A 3772-nucleotide genomic window follows, 5' to 3' on the forward strand; every position below is an offset into this window, starting at 1 on the left:
GATCACACTATCTTCCTGAAATCTAACAAGGAGACAATCGTTGCTCTTATTGTATATATTGATGATATGATAGTAATTTGATGATATGATAGTAACTGGGAATGATCCAGAGGAAAAGAAGGCATTGCAAAGTCATCTTACCAGAGAGTTTGAAATGAAAGATCTTAGTTACTTAAAATATTTTCTTGATATTGAAGTGTCAAGATCAAAGGAATGAATTTTTCTATCTCAACGAAAATAGTATGACAACGAAAATATGCTTTGGACTTGTTGAAGAAAACTAGTATGACAACTTGTAGTCCAGTTAGTACTCCCATGGAAGAAAATCTAAAACTGGGAACACATTCAAATCAAGTTCCTGCTAACAAGGAACGTTATCAGAGAATAGTCGGGAGGTTAATGTATCTTGCACATACCAGACCAGATTTAGCTTATGTACTAAGTGTGGTTAGTCAATTTATGCACTCTCCAAGTGAAGAACATATGAATGTTGTCAACCGTATCCAGCGCTACTTGAAATCATCTCCAAGGAAAGGAATTTTATTTAAAAAAGGAGGCGACTTAAAAATTGAAGGTTATACAGATGCTGATTGGGCTGGGTGAATAGAGGATCGACGATCTACATATGGATACTTTACATTTGTAGGTGGAAATTTGGTCACTTGGAGAAGTAAGAAACAAGAGGTCGATGCTAGATCGTCAGCTGAAGCCGAATACAGGGGAATAGTAAAGGCAATATGTGAATTATTATGGATAAAAAATCTGATACAAGAACTACATATTGAACAGACAAGACCTATGAAATTATATTGTGACAGTAAGGCAGCATGTGATATTGCCCACAACCTAGTCCAGCATGATAGAACTAAACATGTTGAAGTTGATAAACACTTTATTAAGGAAAAATTAGAAGCGAGAATCATTGAAGTCCCTCATGTTCGGTCATAGGATCAACTTGTCGATGTGTTGACCAAGGCAGTGTCTTACCAAGCCTCTAACAATTGTCTTGACAAGTTGGGCATGAGTGATATCTATGCACCAACTTGAGGGGGAATGTTGAGATTTCCTTTAAAATTTCTTACCTTAAGAAGAAATCCTGTAAATATTCCATAAATCCCAAAATTTTTTAAACTCTGTAATCCCCGTAATCACTCGCAATTCTTCCATGTATAGTCTGTAAAATGGCTATTTAAGCCGACGGTGTTAATGAAAAATATGAGAGAAAATTGAAATATTTTTTCGACTAAGTATGTACATTCATTTTCAGTAAGGTTGAAATCATTTTGTAAGATGTTAAATTTTTATTACTAATTTTAAGTAGCAAATGCTGATGAATGCTCATATTACTATACCATGAATCACACACTTGGGTACATATCCCATTACAGACAGAACTCTTCAAAAAATTTAACATTTTTTTGGGCTTCAAAATCTTCTATACATGTAGTCATGTATACCAACAATTTACATCAAGTATGAAAACAGCAAACAACCTCTGTAAATAACGCAAAACTGAATTACAATCACGTAACAAATCCATTCACCACCACACTTCTCCAAGCACTTGCAGTAGAATTATACGAATCTGCCATTCTTTTTATGGTTTTTGAAGATAAATTTTAAGTAAATCGTATGCGAGGGCGATGGCAAGAACGAACAGGATCTGATCGAATATCGATATTGTTGTACTGAGTCGGGCAGGTTCTTGACTAAGAGATGAAAGCGACCAGACCAATTCTAATGACAAGCAAGGGCTCCCATCTGTACCTGGATAGACAAACGGTTCCCCTATGGAAGTTCTGATCAATTCACCTTCGATCCATTCCTGATTCCACGACAAGGAACTGCATAATTAATGGTTTTGTTCATTCTTTTCTTGGACTTTCCAGTGCAGATGTTTAGGGTAAATTTGCCAAACAGGAGAGAAGGTGAAACTAGGCAGTAGGAACTTTGGAATTACCTGTAGCTGATTGCCTGCGGTGACAACAAGGGATCCGGGTTTTGTGCTGAAACTATCGACGCCGTTATGGGATGGAAAATGCAATTCCGAACTGCCTAGGATGAGATGGAGAGTGAAAGCATAATTCTGGTTTTGATCTTCGTGCGGATTCTCTTCTTCTTCTTCTTCTTCATCGACGCACTGGTTTTTGTATCTGCGTAGCCACAGAACCGGTTCTATCTCCGTCATTCTCTTCTCATGTCTTCTTCCGGTATATATCTTCTTGAAAACCAGGCTTAAAGCTCGGGCAATTTTCTCCAATTCGAGGTAGACAGATTCCATTTTGTCACTGAAATTTTGAAGCAGTAGAAAAAATTCATAAGTTAGCTGTTCATGAGCTCGGACCTAAAAAACAATCCTACTGTGAACAGTTCCATAATATCCTACAAGCATTTATGCCATATAATCCTGTATTTAATTATCCGGTTGCAAACACTGAACACGGTATGACAGCGGTAAGCGGAGAGGATGATCAGGATCAGGCGGTTCGGCATGACAAGCACCGATGACCCCAGTATCTTAGTAATTTCATTACTTAGACAAGAAGACCAGGAAAACTGGAATGGACAAAGCACCTCAAGGGAATTCGTTCAGTCTCCGCCCCTATTTTCCGCCTCCGCAGCTGGTACCGATAACGGTTCTCTTCTGTGTGCCCAGAACAGCGTTCAGGCAGCCCACTGTTGTGACACAAACCAAGGCTGTTCCGGTGGAACTCCTGATCCATCGCGCGCGCCAACCCAATCAAGTCTGGCGATAGACCATGGTTGACAATCTGAAACGCTCCAACACCTGCGATCGCTGCCCGAATTATACGGGCAACGTCTTCTATATGGTGCGAGGATGAAAGAGACAAGAGATCAACGGCGGAAAGATTTCGGCGAGATAAGTGGGGGGTGGGTCTCGGCCGTCTTATCTTCGGGAGGGAGAGATCAGGGACGCTTAGATGTTTGGAGAGGTAATCCGAGAACATCTCATCGTCGACGACCGCCGTGCGTTTACCTTTGGCGGTAGCAATGGGCGTGGGATGAGGTGCGGACGGGTAGATCCTCTGCGGCGGCGTTTGCACGTTGGCCATGGCGAAAATGGAGAGAAGGAAGGTGGGCGCTTGTTATAATCCAGGAAAAAAATCATTTCCGACTATATTTACAGTTTGCTGACGGGCCGGGCCCATTAAGAAGGTGATAATATACGCCACGACTTTTTGGCACATGAATCTGCCGTGCATTTCTTTCTAAGGTTCAAAGAAAGCGGTTCCGAATCCACTTTTTTTCATCATGATCTAAAATTAATTATAGAGTGAGAGTAGGTGATTGGGTTTCATTTGTTGGCAACGGATGGTGGACCCCTGCATTACGCTTCCTTTGGTCGGTGCCATGATGTCTCAAGGCGAAGGCATGTGATAAATACGGCATCCATGGTGGCATTGCACTTCGCCGAAAGAAACCTTAGGATGAAGTGGAGAGAACAAGAACATAAAAAGAAAAGAAGTTTATTTTCTTTTGTTTACATATTTATGGAAAATAAAAAAGAAAATGGGAGAGAATGAAATTTCTCTTGGATATACGAAGAAAATGGAAAAAAAATTAATATTAAATTTAGGACCCTATGAATAATAATTCAAGCAAGGGGAGAGAAGCTAAAAAGAGACGAGGGAAGAGAGAACTCTCGAGTAGAGAGAGGAGAAGAAGAAAACTAAAGAGAAGAGAAGAGAAACTTTTAAGTAAATGAGAAAAGAGGAGAGAATAAGGGACAAAGATCACAAGATAATTACAT

General features: G+C 40.0%; 1 protein-coding gene across 1 annotated transcript; it reads right to left on the minus strand.

Moving 5' to 3' along the window:
• Positions 1–1366: 1366 nt before the first annotated feature.
• On the minus strand, positions 1367–3090 carry LOC137938686 (uncharacterized). Its single transcript, XM_068783678.1, has 3 exons — positions 2575–3090; positions 1961–2288; positions 1367–1825 (listed from the first exon to the last, which is right to left on the minus strand). Exons 1-3 carry the CDS (start codon positions 3072–3074, stop codon positions 1598–1600), a joined length of 1056 nt encoding a protein of 351 aa, XP_068639779.1. The 5' UTR covers positions 3075–3090; the 3' UTR covers positions 1367–1597.
• Positions 3091–3772: the final 682 nt, after the last annotated feature.

This window comes from Aristolochia californica, unplaced genomic scaffold (genome assembly GCF_029961685.1).
Source record: "Aristolochia californica isolate CCGP_79_NKW_82.1479 unplaced genomic scaffold, dmAriCali1.0.hap1 SCAF_8, whole genome shotgun sequence".
NCBI lineage: Eukaryota > Viridiplantae > Streptophyta > Magnoliopsida > Piperales > Aristolochiaceae > Aristolochia > Aristolochia californica.